Here is a 22,325-nt window from a genome sequence, read left to right as displayed (position 1 = left end):
GGTTTTGTTCCCAGTAGAGTTGACATCGGCAATGGCGACTCGCGGCCACAACGGGGCAGCCTCTCCTAGGCTGGCCGCCCGGCCAGGCGAATCCTTTCGGGGAGCTGACGCGGTGAGCCAAGTCTGGCCTGCCATAGCTGCCAAGAATTTAAAGGGGGTCTAGAAACATGCATCGTCGCCCCTTTAACGCTCCTGGAGACTTCGGGTTAAGAAAAAAAAAAGAAAGATAAAAATGGAAACAATGGTTTTGTTGTTGTTTGCACGGCGTCTTCATGGTCCCCCTAAGGTCCACTCCACCGGGTCCCCAAGGCAGAGAAAAGCGGGGCAAGTAAGAGGGTCAGCCCGGCAGGCCCAGCCCGCCAGGGCGCGCCCCAGTCCAGGACTCTGCGGCGGGTGACCCAGGAGGCGCTGGGGGTGGGGTGGGCGTGGGGCGAAACACCACCACCCCCGCGGCCCGCCCCCCAACCCGGCCTGTGATTGGCTTGGGGGGCGCCAGTGCCCGCCCCGGCGAACGGGAGGGTCGCCGTGGGCGCCGGGCGGCGCAGGCGGGGCGGAGAGGGCGGGCCGGGCGGAGCAGGCGAGGGGCGGGGGCGCGGGTCCCAGGGATCGCTGAGCGGGGCTTGGGGAGGCCGGGAGAGCCAGCGGCGGGGGCGGGAGCCCGCGGGCTGAGCGCTGAGCAGAGAGAGCGCTCGGCCAGCCGCCGCTCGGCGCGCTCTCGGAGCCGCCAGTCCGCGCGTCCCCGCAGCCTTCCGGGAGGAAGCGGCGCCGCGGCCGGGTGCAGCCTCACCTGCCGGCCCTTCCCCGCCCGGCGGCGCAGAAGGACAGAGGGTCGCGGCCCCGCGACGCACTTCAGCCGATCGCAGCGTCTAGGACCCCGCGCGGGGCGCCGGCTCCATGGCGACCGGGCTCGGGGAGCCCGTCTACGGACTTTCGGAAGAGGAGGTGAGTTTCTGCCTAGAGCGTTGTGGGGAGAGGACGGGGCCACTCCGCTGCGCGCGTCCCTTGCTAGCAGTGGGTCCCGGAATCCGGGTGACCCAGAGCGGTCCGGAGCGGTGGGTGACTTGTCCGGGTGAAGCGCTCCGCTCCTCTGCCCGGGGCTCTCGGGGTGGGCGGAGGCCGCGTGAGTCGCTGCCCCGCGGGTCCCTTTCCTCTGCAAGCTGCGTCTCTCAGGGCTGTTAGGCAACTTTCCTGGTCATGCCCCTGCAGCCAGGAGTCCGTGACAAGTGTCACGTCTGGGTCGCTGCAGGGGTCTCTGCGTGGCGCAGGCTATCTGGGGATTGTTGAGGAGCCTGGTGGTGTCTCCTTCTGGGACTTTTCTTGCTAGTGGGCGCTCGGCAGCGGATGTGTGCAGATCCCGGGGGGGGGGGGGGTGACACCGGGAGAGTTGTGTACGGCCGCCCCTGGGTCTTGCAAAGTCTGGAGCTGGGATTGTGCGTTTCGAACTCCTCTATTTTGGTGTGTGGAGGTGATCTGAGAAGGAGGCAGGTGCTGCAGGAAACTTAGGGGAAGCTTGCAGCCCTGCCATTTCTCCTTCGTCAAGAGGATTCAAAGCCCCGCACCTCTGGGGTGGGTGGAGAGAAGAAAGCTCCATTGATCTCTTTTATTAATAAAACGAATGAAATAAGCCACACCCCCAAACGGTCGGTTTGACTGGAGAGGGCTTTGTTTTTAAAAAATCTCACTCGCTCATCGCGGTCCCCACTCCCCCTTTTGAAAGGATCCTGCTAAATCACTGCTCAGCCCTCACTCGACCAGCCATTCTCGACTCTTATTGGTGTGTTGCTCTGCCAAAAAGGGGGGTGGGAGGCCTGTCGCGGGCTCGGAGTGACAGGCAGGCTGGATGGAGCAGGTAGGAGTGGTTCGCCATCTGGCGGGGTGCGCGCCCAGGTCTGGCTCCCCTTTCGAGAGGTGAATTTACAACCCATGAAGCATTACTCAGCGGGGAGGTATTTCCTATCCTGGTTGTGCATTTCATGAAAAGTGGATGCCTGGAAATTTGGGCTTTCTTGATTTCTCTTTCTTACCCTCGCTCCTTTCTTTCTGAGGTTCTCTCTTTCTCTGGAGATGGGGGTGGGGTTTAAAGAGAGTCTATTATGTGAGACCGATTCACAGATTCACGTTATGGCTTTGCTTTCAGCAGCTTCCCTATTGGCATGTGTGTGTGTGTGTGTGTGTGTGTGTGTGTGTGTGTGTGTGTGTGTGTACTGCTTTCCTACTGTGGCATGGTGTGTGAGTGTGTGTATTCTACCTAAGTGTGGAATGAAATGGGTATCTTGAGGTAGGCAGGGCATGTAAGGGTTGATTTTATTTTTTGATAGTGCTTGCTGGATTGCTTATTTTATCAAAGAATGATCACAATGCAAATAATGTGTGATATGTTTTTGATTATTTGTCATGCTTGTGTAAAATAAAGTGTGTGTGTGTGTGTGTGTGTGTGTGTGTGTGTGTGTGTGTGTGTGTGCTGTTAGCTGTTACCTGGAGATGGGTGAAAGTAGACTTGTTTTGTTTACCCAGGGGATTCTCCTCCTAGCTCCTTGTCTAGAGCTGGAGGGCAGTCTGAGCTCTTGGAGGTGCTGAGATACTGAACAAAGGGCTCCCTGGATGAGGTATCAAGGGAGATGAAGACAGCTGCGTTTCTTCTTAGGGTCTCTTAATTTTTAAAAATAACATGCTTATTTTTAAAAGCTCCTTGAAAGAAATATTTTAAGGGTGTTTTGGGAAATGTATCTGCCTAAAGGAATCCTATCTGTCACTGGTGTGCGCGCGCTTTGTTTATGCTGGCAGCCAGTGTCAGAATCCACCTCAGGAGCATCTTGACACTTTTGTCTCCGAGAATCGCTGCTGATCCTGACTGGTGTGGGGTGTCAAAGTGGAGAACATAGACACAAGAACCGAGTGTGCCTGTGACTGTTCGCTCCTGCGTATTGTCAGAGGGACTGTATAGGGAATAGCAAGAGGAGATGAAAAACACTATTTATGTATTCTGTTTAGTTCCTCAAACATCATATATGATCCAAAATAAGCTGCATCTGCCTCCCTTTTTCATTTTTCTATCACCAATAGAAAATGATTGCCTTCATATTTCTAAGGCAATTGTTTGGTGTGGGAGGTTTCCCTCTGTTCAGGGAGGGGGCCATTTGAAGACATACAGAACTCCTTCATATAGTATTAACACCAAATTGTTAAATTTGCTTGCTTTGTCGCCTCTCCCGAATTAGTGTGTAAGCAAACAAATGAGAGTAATTAACAGGCTCTGAAAGTGGACTGCCTGATGAAATGAACAGCACTAGAGGCTTGTCAAGTTGTGTTAAATAGTGAGCACCAGAGGGCTGCAAGTATCACATGGAGACACCCGTGTAGGGGTAGAGAGGAGTCTACTTGTAGACCTTGAGAAAATCGGGCACTGTACCCAGGGTTTCCTTGTAGGTAGACATGTGTTCATGTTTGATAGTGGCAGAAAGCTTTATGTATTTGGAAGGAACTTAGTCATGCCCCATCTTATAAAGCCACTGTGAGCTATGTACTGCTATTGGTCAAGCATAGTGCTAACCTAGAGCATAGCAGGATGGCAGGGCCAAGACATCGCTGCTTGGGGCATCAGCCTAAGGTCTGGCTAGTGTACTGAATGAGAAGGATTAAGATATAGGTTTTGCTTCTGTGGGTGTATGTGCTACGTATGCATTGCAGCTGTATTTCCTTGGGTGACTTCTAATTCATACTCACTATAATTTAAGGCATGTCAGTTTCAGAAACCAAAATTGAAATCACTATTAGATGAGTTTTGGTATTGAAGGGATAAGCTAACGAACAACAGTTCATATTCATGGCTGAGGATAAGATTTGGTTTGGAATCAGAAAGGTTTGGACTAGTTTCTGCATCTGGGTTGGGTCCTTGAAGGGCTTTTTCTTGTTTGAGTTTATTTGTGGCCATCTGTAGCCTGTTTTGGTAAGGTTTACTCATGAATATTACTGTTACTCTTTTGAAACCTGTCATTACACCTGAGAAAGGTATCAGTTTTTTTTGTTTTTGGTTTTGTTTTTTTTTGGGGGGGGGAGATTTTCCTATTGGGTGAGATGTCAAGAGTTTGAATGACACCCGTCTGAAAAGATTAGCTATGGTACCCCAGCATATAGAGACAGAAGAAGGGATGGTGAGCTTGAGGACAGCCTGCACTAAAAGCCAGAACCTTGTCACAAATAGACAGACAAACCATGAAACACACAAACAAAAAACAACAACAACAACAACAAAAACACAACCAAAACCAAATAAAACAATGGGATATGTCACTTAACATATTTCTGGTGGCTAGAATGGGGTAAATGACATAGAAATGAAGGTCAGGCTGACATAAGATGGTACTTGGATGTATCTCTTATTCCATGTGGACAACTGTATGCAGTAAGGACTAAGCCTTAAGCATGTGTCATCTAACTTGTGCTTCATTGAAACTCTTGAGGTATGGTGTCATTTCTGGCTGAGGAATGGAAGCTAAGAGAGCTTAAATGAACTGTGTGACAACACTCGAAAGTAGGCCTGTTGGCCCCAGAGCCCTAGTTTTTAAAGTTTGCTCCCAGATCTCCCTTTTTGTCAAAGCATATTGCAAGGTTTTCATAGATAGATTACTCATGATCTTGGAAAATGAGCTAAACATTGTGGGTTTGTTTGGGTTGACCAAAATTGACGGCTAGCTCTCATTAGTGTGGTCTCCATAGTGTGTTAAAGCTTGGGAGGGTTCGTGAAAAATGATGAGAAATGTAGCTTCTCTGGGTCACGTTCTCACCTGGCGACAGTTAGGAGCATTATATGCCTCCCCTGTGTGGTAGTGTGTGTAGTAGCCACAGTCAGCGCTCTTCTCTATGACCTTAGGGGTCTCTACTGATTTGTATGTAATTATAAACTTGCTAATGAACACTTAAGGTTAACTTGGCCGTAATTGCATATTGGATTTGTTTCAAGGCCCTGACCAACTTAAGATGCATCATTATTTCATGTGCCACTAAGAAAAAAACAAATACTGCTGTCAAAGTAAGACATACTGTCAATTTTAGGAAGCATCTGTATTTCATAGATGTTAAAGTTTGAAACAAGGATATTTCAGAAGAGATGAGTTCTATTAGAAGAAACATGGTTATTTACTCTAACTGGTCGGCACCAGAGTCTGTAGTAGTGGAACTTTTTTTTATTTTCATTGTTTTGATGCTCTGGCTTGAATTCAGAGCTTTGCCTATGAAGCAAATGCTTCCCCACTGAGCTTGCAGCTTCAGGTTAGCACTGTCAAGATTTCTGCCTTTTTATCTGTAGCTGCACCTGCATCTGAGCAAGGGTTAGAGCGAGAGGAACAGTCTTTGATGGGCATTAGCAGGGAAGAAGCCAGAGGCTCCATGTTGCCGTTCAAACAGCCATCTGTAAGCTCATGTCTAAAGTGTGTCTGGACAGACCTCGAACACCACCATCTTGGCAGTTGTGGAAGACATTCAGGACAAGACTGCTTTTCGGAAGTCACGTGTTTGTGTCCTAAGGTGTGTGGGCGGCTGGACTGCCTTCCCAATCATGTTATCCCTACTGCTCTGTCAGGGCTGTTGTACTCCCTCATATGCTGTGTAACCAGGGCCCGGGCACTATGTGGATTGTCTGTGGCACAGTTGCTAAACATTAAGAAACTAAAACAGAGCCTGGGCTTTTCAGGGCCATTTAAAAACTGTCTGTTTTTGCAATGCTAGAGCTAGAAGTCAGGGTCTTATCCTTGTGAGCCTTTCTGTAGTCTAAATCCTCTTGTCAGGGGGCAGACAGAATGGTGTTTTAAATCTCCTCTTCATTTTTCACCAAGGATGTTTCACCCACAACTGTCATCCCTGTACTAAGGAGGCTGGGGCAGGAGTATGGTGAACTAGAGCTAGCCAGGCTACATAGTAAGATCCTGGCTCAAGAAAAGAGTAACTTTGACTGTTTTTATTTATATTACATTGTTCTATTGTCCGAATGCTTGAATTATTTTATTACTGAAAACCAACTGTCTTAACTGAAGGAATAAAACAAATTTGTTGGAAGGGGTGAAAACAGTAACAAAATGGAAATCTGGAGATGGTAGCAATTTCTTTAGCAGCCATGGGGAACACAGGTATCCTGTGGTATTAGGGCCTCTCTGAGGCAGTGGGCACTCCTATTAATGAGAAACCTGTTTCTGAAAGTTGGTTTTAGAAATCTGGAGAGCTTCCATAGGCTTGCTATGTGTTCAGAAGAAAAAGGAATGAGTTCAAGGAAGAATTCCTGTGAGTGGAGTAAATGTCTTTGAGTTGTATACTGTAAATTGGTCAAGTGGTTTGCATAGGAATTACAAGTCATTAAAACTGCAACACTTATGACTTCCTGGTAAATGAGAAGAACCTGTGTTCATTGCACCTTTAATCACCTTTCTGCCCTGAAGTAGTGTTTCAAATAGTGTATTTAAAACAGGACTTAATGCCTGAGGCCCTAGGTTGGATCCACAGCCTTAGGTCAAACCTAAACCAAAATCGAAAATAAAATGGCTACATTTGACAGAATGAAAGTGTATTACTTTACCTTAAAATTTTTTTGTTTTTGTTTTTCCAGACTGGATTTCTCTGTAGGTTTGGAGACTGTCCTGGAACTCCCTCTGGAGACCAGGCTGGCCTTGAACTCACAGAGATCCACCTGCCTCTGCCTTCCCAGTGCTGGGATTAAAGGCATGTGCCACCACCGCCCCAGCTGCCTTAAAATTTGTTGTTGTTGTTTTAGTTAAAAGATAAGCCAAACAGATTTAGTTGTCCTTAATTTTGGGTTTTTGATGAGTGGCAGTGCTGGGAGGGTAGAGACTAGAAGAGGCAGGGAGGATCTCACAAATTTTCAATTTTGGTGTTGCAGGTGTTTGAATAGATGAGTTTCTCATTCTGGTTTTTTTGTTTTGTTTTGTTTTAAGAGACAGGAATGTCTTGTACCTCCTGCCTGCCTCTTAGCTTCTCTGTCTCTAGCAGTTGAGACTGTGCATGTGTGCTGCCACACCTGGCTTTGAAATATTTGTTAATTGGGACTACAGCAAACGTTTGACAGCCCCCATTAAGGAGGCTGAGCACACTGTACTAACTAATCCAGTATTGGGATTAACAAAGGATGTGGGGAGGGAAAACTGAATTGTGCTTATGCTGTTACAGTGTTTCTCTTGCAGGTGGCAGTACAAACAGATGCTCTTGCTTTCTGACTATAGGTGGCAATGTTTGTACTGTTTACCTTTTAATGTTACTTTGGGCTCCGCACTTGTTGGTAGACTATGGAAATGAGAACATACTTTAGAGATAAAAATATAGAAACTAGATTTAAAACCCAGTGTTTTAAAAAGCAAATCAGATATTTAATGAAAACACCCAGAGTGCATAGATACAGCAGCAGGAACCATCCACTTTGATTGTTTTCCAGGCTGACTTTACCCAGGATATATGCAGCTTCAGGAGAGAGTGGCAGACTTTAAGATTTGGAGAGAGAAATCCCCACAACATCCCAGCACACAGAGGTCCTTTCTGCCCCAGACCTTCCTTGTCCGTGTAGAGCCTGTTGTGTGTGCCTTTCTGTAATTTCTTGTCATTGAGAAGGAACCAGTTACCACCACTCTAATCTTAGTTGCTAAAAAGATTTTTTATTTTTCATAAAACAGGATTTCAGGGTTACTTGTATGTCCAGGTCTACCTTCTAATTTACTGTCGAGCCCGGAACAACCTTGAACTTCTGATCCTCCTGGATTACAGTGCCCCCGTGCCTAGTTTATATAGTTCTAGGGATCAGACCCAAGGCTTTGTGCATGCTCTACCAATTGAGCTACATCGCTAGCCCTGCTAAAGTGATTCTTGATTCCCAGCACAAGCCGGTAGCTCAGATCCTAGCTGAAGCCAGCGGATATACCTGTCTAGACTTCATTATAGTTGTAGAGGTTTGCTCTGAATTCAAATGGCCCAACTGCTGACTGTCTTTATAATGCCTGTAAGTGAGAAAAGCCATTTCCCCTATATGTATCTGGGTAACTAGTTTGAATTTGACACTTGAGTTGACTTTTTGTCCCTGACTGCAGAGCCATATATTGATTCGAAACTCACCAAGTCTAATGTCAAACCTCTCAGATTCCCTGGCTCTCATCACATTCAGCGTTTGGTGACTTCTTGGCAGGCAGGCACCCTGAGGGACTTCGTATTCTCTTTATATCTTCTATTCTCGAAGAGAAAGGACCATTCAGGGATGAGTTTCCTTTTGTTTGAAAGAAGCTGTGATGTGCTGTCCATCTGGACTTGGACCGTGAAAGGGCTCACTGGGACAGTGGTCCCACGAAGGACATAAACAGTGTGGGAAATGTCCTCCTGTGTGTGTGAGTGGCATCCAGCTCCCTGTCACTAGGTTAGGGCTGTAGGTACTGGAGGTTTTCGGCAGGCTGAAGTCAAGTGGGAATGGTACTCCCTGGTTCTGGCATCGAGAGGGTACATGGCAGGGTACAAGGGCCTGAGTTTTACCCCAGCTTTTGGTTGTGTCTGTGTGTATTAACAGCTTTATTTTTTTTTGGGGGGGGTAGTGTTCGAGACAGGGTTTCTCTGTGGCTTTGGAAGCTGTCCTGGAACTAGCTCTTGTAGACCAGGCTGGTCTCGAACTCAAAGAGATTTGCCTGCCTCTGCCTCCCGAGTGCTGGGATTAAAGGTATGTGCCACCACCACCTGGCAACAGCTTTATCTTTTAATTACATTCCCACTTTCTTATTCCTGTGTGTGTGTGCGCGTGCGTGCGTGCGTGCGTGCGTGCGCGCACATGCTGGAGGTGGTGCTAAAATTGAACTCAAGTTTTTCCTGCCTCAGTTGTCTGAGTGCTAGGATTGCCTGTATGCACCACCATGCCTGGCTTACAATGTGTTTTTAAAAAACATATTGTAAAGTTACCCTATTGTAGGTAAAAGGTTGAGATTGTTTTAATAGTGATAAATACAACTGGAAACAGTGACTAGCATGTTCCTACCTGAAGGAGGTTACATTGAGTTGTACCAGTTGCACTTCTGTTAAAAGTGAGTGTTTCAAAATAACAAAGTTAAGCAAATTTTTAAGCAGTTTTGATTTTTATTATTTATTCATGTGTATGGGTGTTTTGCCTATGGCATGCCTGGTGTCTGCAGAGGTCAGAGAGGGCATTGGATATCTTGGCATTGGAGTTACAGATGGTTGTGAGCTTCCCTGTGGAATCGAACCCAGGTCCTTTGGAAGAACCATCTTTCCAGCCCTTAGTTTTATATTTACATTTTGGCATGCATCTATGACATCCTCACTTAGAAGTTCAGGGAGTCTGAGTTTTTGCTGAATGCATTAATTGTAAAAAATAATTAATTAATTTATGAATGAATTTTTGGGTCTAGGAACTAAACTCAGGGCCTTACTAGGTAAGTTCTCTCTCCCACTAAATTTACCCCTTCCCCTCTCTACCCCCCATCTTCCTCCCCTTGTCTTCTGTAAACGAATTTTAATTTGTGCCTCCAGCTTACAGAAAATGACACAGAGACTTATTAATTGTGAAAGCTTGGCCTATGGCTTAGGCTTGTCCTCCTAGCTCTTATAACTTAAATTAGCCCATTTCAATGTATTTACATGTTGCCACTTGGCTTTTACCTATCCTCCTGCATGTCTGTTTCCTTTGCATTCAGCTGGTGATTCCTCCTTCTTCCCAGCATCCTCTCTGCCTGGAAATTTTGCCTAGCTATTGGCCATTCAGCTTTTAATTAAACCAACCAGAGTGACACATCTTCACAGTGTACAAAAAGATTATTCCACAACAGTCTTCCTTGTTTCTTTTTTCTCCCTTTTCCTTTCCCTTCCCCTCTCCTTTCCCCTCCCCTCTCCTCCTTTCCTCTCCCTCTGGCTTCTCCTCCCTTTTCTCCCCTCTCCTCCCCTCCTCCTTCCCAGTGCTATGGGTTTACCCATGGCATTGGCTTGCAAAGCAAGCACTCTCCTGATGAGATGTTGTTTGTTCCCAATTCTTGACCTAGTCTTCCTCGCTCTGGAGCAGTAGTTCTCAACCTGTAATGTAAATATCTGATATTTGCCTTACCTTGCATAACAGTAGAAACAGTTATGAACTAGCAATGAGACAATCTTGTGGCTGGGGGTCACCACAACATGAGGAACTTATTAAATGGCTGCAGCATTAGGATGGTTGAGAAACACTGCTCTAGAGGATACATGAGTGCAATGGCTTTCAACTGACCTCTCCATGTTGGTTTTGGACCCTAGGGTACCTTTCTGTGGATTCTTGAGAAGCTGGTCTTTGGTATTACTGCCTTGCAGTCATGTCTTAGCTTCTAGTGAATATTAATGAGAGAGGACACTTTCAGCCCCAGGGTGAGAGAGAGCTTTTCCTGGCTTCACTTCCAGAAAGAGGCTAAGAAGAGGGTACTGAAGAATGTTTACTAATGGGCCATATCAGTAATAAGATACTTAGAAAACTGTTACAATAGAATTCTGTTGTAGAAAGAGTTTACACATTGAAAAAAGAATGGCTAGGGATATCCCTGTAGGTTAGTGGCTGGATATACTGAACTTTCAGCAAAGGAATTACAAATAATTTATAAAATTATTTTCTTTGTTAGCTGCTTGTGTTTTGTTTCTATAACAAGCTTTCTTTTTTCTTTATAAGTTTAAAAACAAGGTAGAACTGTGGGATGACTATAGTTCCTAAGAATTTATTATGTATTTTATGAATAACTAAAGAGAGGAACTTGAAGACTCTGAACACAAAAGCAGTGATCAGGAAATGGAAATTTTATTTGCCTAGATTTGATCAGTACCTATAGTTCACCTGTAAATGTCCGTGCAGCTGTAATCACATACTGTGTTTGAATAACTGTGTCCATAAACGTGTATGATTGCTATAGGTTAATCTCAAACTTAATGTTTAAGGAGATAGAAATGATCTTTGCAACACTGTATGCATTTATTTTTATACTGTATATACCCCATCAACATGTATAATTAAAATTAATAAATACATAAAAGGAAAGTAGAAAGAGCCCCCTCCCCACCTGTGCTTCAAGGTTCAGGTTAAAAAAAAGGAGAGGACTTTGGTACAAATATGGATATATTTGCTCAGTTGGACATGTGTTTGCCCTTCGCTTTTTACCAAGGGTACCAAGGTCATCCCATTGCCAGAGAGGGAGGTGGAAGGATAAATGATTGGTTGGTAAATTGGATATTTTTACAGGTGCTGTTTTCTCTACTGTGATACTTGATATTTGTGTTTCCATTCTTCTATGCATGACAGTTGCATGAAAACAATTTAATTCTAATAGTGTTTTATGTTCTCCAAAAGTTTTTGGAGTGTTCTGTGAAGATTATGGGCTGGTGTCTGACTTAAATCGGTCTCTATTTTGGTTTTCTTAGGTTTGGAGTTACACCTGTTAATATGAATCTGTTTCAATGCATTGGCTAACTTTATTTGATTTCATTTTGGATCTTGCTACCCAGGCTGGCCTTGGAACTCAAAGGCCAAAGCAATCCTGCTTCAACCTTCCAAATAACTGGGGCCTACATGTACCACTGCATCCTGTAAATAGTTTCCCACTGTTCTAATGATGGATGCATAACAGGATTCAGCTGTATCAGTTCACATAAATATCTGAGTGGCCAGAAGCTCTTTATTTTGCCTTTCAGCTAATGCCCTTTAAGTGTTGGGTGTGACCTAGAGTATGTCCCTTCCCAAATGAAAGGGTGGAGCTGACAGATACAGTGCTGTTTCTAATCTAAGACAGATCAGAACCCTACCTCAGCTGCATAGTATTCCTGAAAGAGGATGAGGTTGTCTTCCAGTTTATGTGTGTTTAGTCTGTTGGTGGATTCCATGCTCTCTCCTCAAGGTTCCTCAGTCTCCCCACTTACAGGCCACTGTTGGCAGCATCATACAATTTGGGGGTTTGAGTTGGCCAGTGTCTGTTTGTATGTCATGATACTCGAGCATGATGGCAGATTGTTGTAGCTGTCTCGGGGGACCCTAACTGCATATTGCCATATTCACTACTCATCTGTCATTTAGGGGACGTTCTCCCAGGTCAGGGCCGCCAGCCCAGTGATGTCATTACGGAACTGCAGGAGCTCTGTTCTCTGCTCTGCTGTCTATAATCCTGCTCTTTTCAGAGGTCTTATTTATCTGAGGGCAGTAGCCATCAGTAGCCAGAGCCAGCCTCTTTGTATACTGCTTGGAGAGGAGAGAGAATGGCATCCTGTGGCTTTCTCTTAAGATTAAGGACCTTTCATTCCCTCAATGGTGCAGGAAGTTTCTCTCTGTGTGCCCCTCTGGTCCACAGAGGCTTAGATCTGCTCATCCCTCACCAAAATGTGACAAGGAAGGACTGAAATGGCTTTTATTGCCCTAACTCTGGAGCTTTGCCCAAGTCAGCTGTGCTCTCTTATGGTCCACCCCTTTACTTGTTCCCCATTCAGAATACACTTGGCATGGGCCAGGGAAGACACACACACACACACACACACACACACACACACACACACACACACAGGGGCAAAGGGGAAGAGAGAACAAGAATGAGAATGAAAATGAATACTTTAGCTTCATGAAAAGTACATGCTTTCATTCCTCAAGGAAGACACCCCAAATATTTATCTTAGTATTACAAGGATCTGTGGGTGATAATACCATTACCAATACTGTACTTCTCTCAAACCAGGCAGGAGATTTTTTTTTTCTTGGTAACTCACAACAATGTTTTTTTTCTATGACACACAACCTGCATCAGTAAAGGAAGAACAGGTCAACTGTACACACCCTAGTGAAGGTGAGAATAAGAAAACACGTGGTGGGGTGGGGTGGCCAAATAGCAGGAGCCTACAGTGCTGGCCTTGGTCACCTGTATGGCAGCTGCTGGTTCTGCCAAGTATGTCCATTGTGCCATCCATCTTGGTCAGTGTCTCTATAGCTGTTTTTTGGGGAGGATGGACACTGGCAGAGGTACTTTCCTTGAGTCCAGTTTGCCTTGCATTTGGGGTCTTGAGAGATTGATCATTTGAGGTGAAAAGCACCATGTGATGTTAAGTCTCTGGCAAAAGTGGCTCTATGAGAATTTAGGGTTTGGGAGAGTTTGTTAAGAGCACATCCTTGAGCTGTGAGCACAGCCAGAGATCTTAGTTCAGATGAAGACTCTGCCACTGAGAATTCTTGGCATCAGAATTTCTGCCCTGCTTCTCCCCAGTGCTCTCTGCCTGGAGATAGCTTTCAGATGACGTCAGAGGAAGAGACAAGGTGTGGATCCGACTGTTGAAGAAGCATGAAGCCACTCTGCATTTCTGAACCGTTCCTTCCCTGCACTCTCTGACTGTGGCATTGTCCACCATTTCCTACACTCAGCTAGACTGGGTTTTAAAATAACTTTAAAATGGTAATAAAACACAACACAAAATTGACAGTGTTGACTGTATATAAGCAGGCATGATATTAAGTACATTCTCGGGGTTGTGCAGCCATCACCCCCATCGGTCCACACAACTCATCAGTTTGCAGAACTGAAATACTTCGGCCCCATTGATCAAGAACTCTATTTCCAGGCAGCTTTATTTGTAGCATCACTTCTTTTTGATACAGAAGTCTCTGTGTTTCTCCTTGTTAAATGGTGTGTGTGTGTGGTATGTATGGAGTGTAGTATTGTGTGTGTGTGTGTGTCTGTATGTGTATGTGTGTGTGTGTACACTGAATGGGGGTTAGAGGATAGTTTGCCAGTCAGCTCTTTGCTTTTTCAGCATGCAAGTCCTGGAGATCTGGCCATCACATGGTCAGGCTGGGCAGCAGGTGCATTGCCTGAGTCATCTCCCCAGCCTGAGTGGTAGTGATCTTGATTATAAGCAACAGCAATTCAGGCTAAGCAGAAAGAGAAGCCAGATGTGATGTGAGTACCTGCGATTTTAAAGACTGAGGACAGGAGAATCTCAAGTTGCAGTGCAGGCTAAGTAGCAAGACCCTCTCAGAAAAGCAAAAGCCAAAACAAGCATATTAAAAAAAAAAAAAAAAATTCGGGGTTGGAGAGATGGCTCAGAAGTTAAGAGCGCCTACTGCTCTTCCAGAGGTCTTGAGTTCAATTCCCAGCAACCACATGGTGGCTCACAACCATCCATTATGAGATCTGGTGCCCTCTTCACGTGTGCAGATATACACGGAAGCAGAATGTTGTATACATAATAAATAAATAAAATCTTAAAAAAAATCGACAAGGGGGTTTGAAGGAATCTGAGGAACATGGAATTGCTGCAAAATTAAGGAGAAAAATGACTACACAGGGACTTTTGAGTCCAAGCAAGGCAGGTGCTCAGCTTTGAACATCGATCAGTATACTGAATTTTTAAGTGAAAATAAATGCCCCAGCAGTTGCAGTTATGGAAACCTAACTGTCCTTGTTCCATGACCACTGCCTAGACCCATTTCCTGGATGGAAATTTGGGAACAGCTCACTGTCTTGGTTAGGGCTTCTGTTACTGCAATGAAACACCATAACCAATGCAAATTGGGGAGGAAAGGGTTTATTACTCTTACTCTTCCACATTGTTGTTCATCATAGAAGGAAGTCAGGACAGCAGCCTGGAGGCAGGAGCTGATGCAGAGGCCATGAAGTGGTGCTGCTTACTGGCTTCCTTTCATGGCTTGCTCAGCCTGCTTATAGAACCCAGGGCCACCAGCCCAGGGATTGTACCACCCACAATGGGCTGGGTCTTCTCCTATCAATCACTAATTAAGAAAATGCCCTACAGCTGGATCTTATGAAGGCCTCTTCTCCATTGAGGTTCCCTCCTTTCAGACAACTCTACTTTGTGTGTCAAATTGACACAAAATTAGCCAGCACACTCATCTTCTGCTAGCAGCAGAATTGCCCCCGTGCTAAGTGCTTATGTAGTTATGTATCATCTGTCCTATATTGAGACATGAACTCAGCAGTTGTCTAACATGCCAAATAAAGTTGATAACAATGTGCTACTTTTATTTTTTTGTGTTTGTGTGCAGGTGCACTCATGTTCAGGTGTGTATGCACCTGTGTAAATAAAAATATTCATTGCATTCTTGAAAGTAGTGGAGTACATTTTAAGTGTTCTTATCATAAAAATATGCCAGGTAAACATGTATCCATCAGCACAATTTAGCCTAACTGATGCATATTTTAAATCATATACAATAATATGATTTTTTTTGTCCATTAAAACAGAAAAATCTTAAATGAACCAAAATATTTACAATGGAGCTTTGAGGTAGGTACTGACATCTCTTTTGCAGTTGGGGGAAACCGAGGCACAAAGAGGTTAAATAACCAAGGCAGTAGGTGTCAGGGGCAAGACTTGAACCAGCACAGTCTAGTTCCAGGATGGAAGCATTAGGCTGTATTGTGTTGGGGAGGTTTTCAGGACTGAGGGGTGGTCTGGAGGCCAGGCTGTGAAGTCAGGCTTTTGAGCTCAGGACGTCACTTGGGAACTATTGAGGTCTAAACTTTCCTAAAGTTCACCCTGGGGATGTTGCTCAGTGGTAGAGCATGTGCTCAGCTCCAGTGTGGCTGGATAAATACATAAATCCATACAGAGACAAAGCTTACCATGAGCACCAGAGTGGATTTAAGTTGGACAGCCGTAGAAGGTCATAGAGCTATCCTGGCTGAATGTGGTGATGACAGTGGAAACAAAGGAGCAGACTCGGGCAGAGGATATTTGGAGATACACCCCATTAGATTTGGCTAGTGCTCATTAGGCCAGCGTTGTGGAATATTAGTTTAAGATGTGTCACATTTGTCTATGCTGTGGAATATTTGTTTAATGATGCAAAGATGTGTTGTATTCTTTATGTTGCATTTGTTTAACTGTGAAGTTGTGTTATTTTGCCTGCCTAAGACACTGATTGGTGTATTAAAGAGCTGAACAGCCAATAGCCAGCAGGAGAGGGATAGTGTGGTTGCCAGGCAGAGAGGATAAATAGGAGAAAAAGAGAAGGGGAGGAGGGAGAAAAGGAGGAGAGGAGGGTGCCAGTGTCAGCCACCCAGCAACACAGACAGCCATGGAGTAAGAAGTAAAGAAAGGTATATAGAGAAAGGTAAATGCCCAGAGGCAAAAGATAGATGGGATAATTTAAGTTTAAAAAAGAGCGGGCTAGAAACACCAAGTTTTTTTGTAGACCAGGCTGGTCTCCAGCTCACAGAGATCTGCCTGCCTCTGCCTCCTGAGTGCTGGGATTAAAGGTTGAGCGCTGCCCGGCTCAACCAAGCTATTTTTACTTCATAAGTAAGAATAAGTCTCCATATATTTATTTGAAGCTGGATGGCAGGCCCCCAAAGAGTTAAAAAAAACAAAACAAACAAACAAACAAAAAAAACCCCTCAAGTACAGGTAAGAAAGAGGAGTCCAGAATAATTCCCCAAGTTTCTTAATTTAAGGGGACTGGAGGGAGAAAGGAAAATGTGTATGTTTATTAAGTATCCACTGCAGTGGTTCTGACCAAAGGACCTAATTGCTCCATTCCTTCTAGGCAATGCCTAAGAGGCATTTGTGATTGCCACAGCTTGGGAAGTGCTATAACATCTGGTAGGTGGAGACCAGCCTTGCTGCCTGCTCGATATTTTGCATAATATTCTCTATGACAGCTTTCTGTCAATGCTTCCAGCTTTCCGGTGCTAACAGGGCAAAGAGCAAAGCCCAAGAAACCCCACTCTATTGTTTTGCCACTTTTCATGGCTGATCTAATTAATCTACAAATGGATCATGGAGATGATAATATTCTTGGTTTGAAAACTGAGGCATCAAGAGGATGATGGCTCTCACTTGGCCAAAACTTAGTTAGGAAGTGCCCAGAAGCAGACTTTAAATTTGGGTCTTTGTGAAAACCTAAACCATATCTGATAGGGTGTGTCTCCTAGTTCCCTTCTCCCCAATCCTCCTTCCCTCCCTCGGTCACCATCACCATCCATCCAGAAAAGCTCAGTGACCTCCTGGGCTTGTCCCCATCCTCTCTGTCTCACAGCCATGGAAGGAAGGTTCATGCTGGTCTGCGGAGTGCCTTTCAGTAGTTGCTGGTTTCATACTGGAGGTGGCAGGAAGGAAGGTGGCTATTTATAGTCAGCCCTGCCTGCAGTGGATCGAATTTTCCAATCCCTAAGGATTTGCAGTGGTAGTCAAAGAAATATAATTTAGTTGTCAGCCTTCTTCAGCAGGTTTCAGATGAGAACGTGTACTGCCTTTATCATTAAGGTAAGATGAAACGAAAAGCACACAGTTAAAGCCCCAGGTCTTCCCTGTGGCTGTGAAGTATCACAGGCATCCACACTAGTGGCCATGCCTTTGAGAAGGTGTGAGATGAAAAGTGGAACCCAAAAGACCCTCTGGGTGGAGAGGTAGTGGAATTAGTAAACATAGTCTGATTTGTGAGAAGCAAGGAGCCCTTGGAGTCAGTCCCTTTAAAGTCAGCACAGAGCTTGCAGTTGCTACCCAAGCTTAATAATTATCATCTTGTTCTGGACAACATTTTGGATGGATCGCCTTCCTATATGCAGTTTGCCTTCTTCAGTGACTCATCATATTAGGGCTCAGGGGACCAAGATGTCATGGTTGAGCTCTGTGGATCTCATTACTAGTATTTTCAGTTATGTGTGCCTTTTTATATTTGTCTTCAAAAAGGTCTTTTTTTTTTGTTAATTTTATGTGTGTGCATGCACATGTGTGTGGACCTGCACAAGACATGTATATGAAGGTCAGAAAACTACTTTTGGGAGTCAGTTCCTTCTGTGATACCGTGACACAGGTTCAAACTCAGGGCATTAGCTTGTGTAGTACATGTGAACCCATGCAGGCATATAGACACACAGAGAGGTTAAAAAAAAATCTAAAGAAATTTTTGGCTTATGTTTTCAGTTTACAATGTGAGTTTTGGCTACAGCCTGCAAGCCGAAGATCATCTTTATTAATATATTCAGATTATTATTTCCACTGTTTCCTGTGCTCATTGTGATTTTGACTCTCAAGGAAGTCACACCCATGAGGGAGGGGACTCTTAATTGGTAGTGGAGCCTCTTTGGATGACTGGTAGACTATTATACCACCCTCACTTGTCAGATTATGAATTGTCCTAGGAGTTTATCTCCATTGAGATTGTCATTTAGATCTAAGACATCTTGTACACTGTTGGTCGATCTTGCCCAAACCTAACCTTCGCTTTTTTTTTTTTTTTTGGTTTTTTTTTTTTTTGTTGTTGTTGTTGTTTTTTGAGACAAGGTTTCTCTGTGGCTTTGGAGGCTAGCTCTTGTAGACCAGGATGGTCTCGAACTCACAGAGATCCTCCTGCCTCTGCCTCCCGAGTGCTGGGATTAAAGGCGTGCGCTACTAACACCTGGCTCCTTCGCATTTTTTATTTTTATTTTATTTTTATTTTTGTTTTTATTTTTATTTTTGTGTGTAGCCCTGGCTGTCCTGGAACTCACCATGTAGACCAGGCTGGCCTCAGACTTCACCTGCTTCTGCCTCCCAAGTAATGGGATTAAAGGTGTTCACCACCACCTCTGGGCTAGCCTTTGCTTTTAAAGGTAGCTTGATACTGAGAAGTCCCTTGGTGAATGAACATACTTCATTTACTTGCTTATTTTCCAATTCCTTAGCAACCTTTCTTTCCCTTGCCACTGCTAGATGACCTTAATCATGTCCCAAGTGGTAAATGCTTTTGCTGTGTTTTTTCACAGCAAACAATAACCAGACACCAGCTATTTGGTGTGTCCAGGTGTTAGAGACCACACTTTTAATTCTTCTCTATAGCTTTGGTGTTCTTGCCTTGTGACCTCCACCCCTCCCCCGATTCCCCTCTCCTCTCTCTTCTCTCCCCCTTCTCTCCTCTTCCCTTTCTCTCTTTACTGTCTTAATATTTTATGTGCATTGGTGTGAAGGTGTCATTCCCTGGAACTGGAGTTACAGACAGTTGTGTGCTGTCATGTGGGTGCTGGAAATTGAACCCAGGTCCTCTGGAAAGAGCTCAACTGTTGAGCCATCTCTCCGGCCGCCCCCCCCTTCTTTTTCTTAGGGAAGAATTAAGATAAAGTAAGGGATGACATTCTTTTCTTTTTTTTTCTTTTTTCTTTTTTTTTTTTTTTTTTTTTTTTGAGAAGAGATAGGCTGCATAGGACCATCCAAATGAGCACTGCCCTTCACAGCAGCCTGGGGGACCCTGTATGTACTCTGAATGGGGTGACCATGGGCCAGCACATTTCTATGTGTTTCTTAGTACTGTTAGATCAGGCCCATTCCTTTGCAGTAGCACCCTGTCACTGTTGTTTTCCCTGAGTTCCACACTAAATAGCTTTAAAGCTGCTTCTGAAAACTAAATTTATCCCCTGGGATGACACATGTGCCCACTACTCACAGCATCGGCTGTAATGGGATCCAGGCTTCCATGGTGACAGCCTCAGCTTGAAAGACCCCCGAAGAGGTACTTTTGTAGAAGGAGACCCGTACCCAGAAATCAGCGAGACCACGAACTTGGATGCAAAACCGCAAGAGGTTTTATTAGAGACGCGGGTCCCCGGGGCGACTTAGCTTCTGTGTGGCTAAGCGAGCCGAGCCAAGGGAAAGGGGTCCTTATATAGGGAAAAAGGCGCAAGCTAGAAGCAGGGATTCTATTGGATAATTCTAATGAGGCATTGTACAGAGCTATTCCCATTGGTCAATGTAAATGAGGCGCTATACAGGGTTATTCAAATGAGGCGAAATATAGAGTCATTCAAATGAGGTGAAACACAGAGTCTTTCAAATGAGGCGAAATACAGAATCATTTCTATTGGATGGTTTAAATGAGACACAGAGCCATTCCAGATCAGCATATTCTCAAGGTCTGGTGTCTGGTACAACAGATTCAATTCCCTCCGCGTCCGGATAGCTGACCTTGGGACGGAGGGTGGGGGTGTGGGGGCGGGGCCCCGGGCCGGCCTAACTGGTGCTCTCGCCCTCGGGCCGGCCCACCTGGTGCTCATTGCTCGGCCCGGCCCCAGCCCCGAGGCGCGGTGCCAGGCGGGGCGGGCCGGGGGCGCGAGCCCTGCCGGGGTGAAGGCTTGGGAGGCTCCAGAGAGAACACCAGAGAGAACACCCAGCATCGGCACAGGCGGGGAAGACAGAGGGGCAGGGGGCATGCAGAAGCATTCCGAGTGGGTCTTTCAAGCTGAGAAGGCCCAAGAAGGTAATGGGTGATGACCCCCAGTTGACGAGAGTATGTAGAGTTCAAAGGTGGCTGTCAAGGCTCAGATGAGTTCTGGTGTTTATCACTGTTCAAGAGGAGAGAACCTACACCTCTGAATACTCCTGTCTTTGAAAATCTGTATCAGGAAAGAAACTGGTTACGTCTCATGCTGTAGAAAAAGTGAAGGAGCAGAAATTATTGGTGGATTTCTACACAGTATGAGCTTTATTTTTCTCTATTGTCATTTCCTTTGATGTCAAACCATTGACACCTCCTCTCTCTCTCTCTCTCTCTCTCTCTCTCTCTCTCTCTGTGTATGTGTGTGCGTGTGTTGGAGGGGTCACACTTTTCTGAAGCCTCCATTTTCGAAGAAGTTACATAGGTTACCACTGATTTCAGTGTAGTAGGAAATTAAAGACTAAAATTTATCAGTGACTGCAGAACTTGAGTTGAGCTTATGTTTGTAAACTTGGATCTTGTACACACCCAGTGGAATTTAAATATTTTTTTTTGTCTAATGTGTTTTTAAAAGGGCATATTTAGCCGGGCGGTGGTGGCACACGCCTTTAATCCCAGCACTCGGGAGGCAGAGGTAGGTGGATCACTGTGAGTTTGAGACTAGCCTGGTCTACAAGAGCTAGTTACAGGACAGCCTCCAAAGCCATAGGGAAACCCTGTCTCAAAAAACCAAAAATAAATAAATAAATAAATAAATGGGCATATTTATGTAAATAATTTAAGGCCTAGATTCTCCGCCCCCCACCCCCAGACAGGGTTTCTCTGTGTAGCTTTGGAGCCTATCCTGGCACTCGCTCTGGGCTTGAACTCACAGAGATCCGCCTGCCTCTGCTTCCCAAATGCTGGGATTAAAGGCGTGCACCACCAATGCCCGGCAAGGCCCAGATTCTTAAAGGGAAGTTAAATGTGATTTAGTTTTGGCCAAGAAAGAATAATGCAGTAGAACAAATGAGAAGTGTAAGAAGTGTGGCTTCACAGGAGCAAACAGGTATGGATGGTTATGTTGCTAGTTTGTTTTAGTTTTTTTTTTTTTTAATTGTGTTCTTTGGGGGCTGGAGAAGATGTCTCAGCACTTAAGAGCAATGGCTGCTTTTCCAGTGGACCCAGGTTTAATTCCCAAAATCTGAATGGCAGCTCACAACAGTCTTTATCTCTAGTCCCAAGGGATCCAAGATTCTCTTCTGGTCTCCAAGGGTACTAGGCACACACTTGGTACACAGACACACATGCAGGCAAAACACCCATAGAATTAGAATAATAATATAATATTAATTTCAACTTTTTTTTCTTTAAAGAGGTCTTTTTTCTATCCCACCAGCCAGCTCCCAAATAATGACATGGAAACTTCTTATTAATTATGAAAGCTTGGCCTATTGCTTAGGCTTGTTCCTAACTAGCTCTTATAACTTAAATTAACCCATTTATATTAACCTACATTCTATCATGTGGCATTACCTCTCTTCCATCTTGCATCTCCTGTTTCCTCTCCATGTCTCCTGGCTTCTCCCTGCATGCCTAGATTCCTCCTCCTCTTCCTTTCTCTCCCCAGAAATCCCGCCTATACTCTCCTGCCTAGCTATTGGCCGTTCAGCTTTTTATTATGCCAATCACAGTGTACAAATAACTCACAACATTTTCTTTTACAATTTCATATATATCATGTGTCGTAGCATCTTCTCTCATTTCCTTCCTACTTCTGACAGTTTCTCCTCCTCCTGCCATGTCTTTGTTCCTGTGACTGACTGTATTTAACTAGGGTGTGGGTGGTTTGTGCTTTTAGTTAGTTAAGTGGTGGGTAGTCCCAATGTAAACATGTGCTGTGACTGAGAAGTGGTTTGTGCCCCAACAGTCTCCTGTGGTAGAAGTTTGGTTCTTCATATGTTGATGTTGGAAGGTAGGAGGGATTCTTTTGAGGCTCTGGGTCTTGTCGAATGTTCTAGGTCAGTTAGCATTATGTCCTTTAAAGGGATTAAAGTATTTCTCACTAGACTGGTAAGTTCTAGAAAGGGGCATGCTGGGAAAACTTAAGCCTTATCCAATGCAGACATGATTTCCTGTTTAGAATATTAGTACCTGGCCGGGCATTGGT

General features: G+C 44.9%; 1 protein-coding gene across 1 annotated transcript in view; it reads left to right on the top strand.

Annotated features, from left to right (window-relative positions):
• Positions 1-594: 594 nt before the first annotated feature.
• Positions 595-22,325, top strand: part of Nedd4l (NEDD4 like E3 ubiquitin protein ligase) — a 324,233-nt gene continuing 302,502 nt past the window's right edge. Inside the window, exon 1 of the mRNA XM_027402751.2 lies at positions 595-942. Coding sequence (XP_027258552.1) covers positions 895-942 — 48 coding nt within the window. The 5' untranslated portion in view covers positions 595-894. The remainder of the gene's footprint in view (positions 943-22,325) is intronic.

This window comes from Cricetulus griseus, chromosome 2 (assembly GCF_003668045.3).
Source record: "Cricetulus griseus strain 17A/GY chromosome 2, alternate assembly CriGri-PICRH-1.0, whole genome shotgun sequence".
Lineage (NCBI taxonomy): Eukaryota > Metazoa > Chordata > Mammalia > Rodentia > Cricetidae > Cricetulus > Cricetulus griseus.
The sequence above is the reverse complement of the archived record's forward strand: the minus strand, read 5'-3'. Positions and strand labels throughout refer to the sequence as shown.